The sequence below is a fragment of the Condylura cristata genome, unplaced genomic scaffold, assembly GCF_000260355.1.
Source record: "Condylura cristata isolate star-nosed mole 26May11 unplaced genomic scaffold, ConCri1.0 scaffold00042, whole genome shotgun sequence".
NCBI lineage: Eukaryota > Metazoa > Chordata > Mammalia > Eulipotyphla > Talpidae > Condylura > Condylura cristata.
This window is the reverse complement of record NW_004567143.1, coordinates 5,463,231-5,463,998: the sequence shown is the minus strand read 5'-3', so window position 1 is coordinate 5,463,998 and position 768 is coordinate 5,463,231. Positions and strand designations below refer to the sequence as shown.

At 74.0% G+C, this 768-nt stretch overlaps 1 protein-coding gene across 1 annotated transcript in view; it reads left to right on the top strand.

Annotated features, from left to right (window-relative positions):
• PAXIP1 (PAX interacting (with transcription-activation domain) protein 1) overlaps window positions 1–768 on the top strand; it is an 11,683-nt gene that overhangs the window by 10,175 nt on the left and 740 nt on the right. Inside the window, exons 11-12 of the mRNA XM_012733871.1 lie at window positions 473–604; window positions 668–743. Coding sequence (XP_012589325.1) covers window positions 473–604; window positions 668–743 — 208 coding nt within the window. The remainder of the gene's footprint in view (window positions 1–472; window positions 605–667; window positions 744–768) is intronic.

Genomic DNA, 768 nt, shown 5'->3' with positions numbered 1-768 from the left:
GCCGCCGTGGGGCGTGGGGGGGCGTCTGCCGCGGCCGGGTCCCCCTAAGCGTCTGTCAGGGTGGCGGGGGGCGAGCGAGGACAGTCTGCCCTGCACCTCTGGCCGAGGGCCGGAGTGTCCAGCTTGCTGACGGGAAGCAGGCTCCAGACGCACGCTCCCGCGTCCTGTAGGGCGGGCGGCCCCCGCGTCTCGCGGCGCGGTCGAGCTGGGGGGGGCAGTGCAGTCTGAAGCATCCGGTCACTCCTGCGGGTCCGCCAGGCCTGGCCGCTGGTGCCGCTGCCCGCAGCAGACGGCGCCGCCCCCACCTCTCAGTCAGCCGAGGCCGGCGACGCGCCCAGGCTGCTTAGGTTACTGGACCGGGCCCAGGCCCTCTCCGGGCCAGAAACGGGCCGCCCAGCACCTGGGCCCGGCACGCGGCAGCGTGGGGGGTCGGAAGGACAGCCCCTGAGGCGGGTGTGGCCGCGCCCTCTAGGCCAAGTGCTTCTACATCACGCCCGGGATCTGCCCCAGCCTGTCGACCATGAGGGCCATCGTGGAGTGCGCGGGCGGCAAGGTGCTGGCCAAGCAGCCGTCCTTCCGGAAGCTCATGGAGCACAAGCACAAGGTGGGCGTCGGCGCGGGCGGCGGGCCCCGCGGCGGCCGAGGCCCTGAGTGCCGCTCTCCGCAGGGCCTGTCGGAGATCATCCTCATCTCCTGCGAGAACGACCTGCACCTGTGCCGCGAGTACTTCGCCCGAGGAGTGGGTACGCGGCGGGGCGGGGCGGGGGG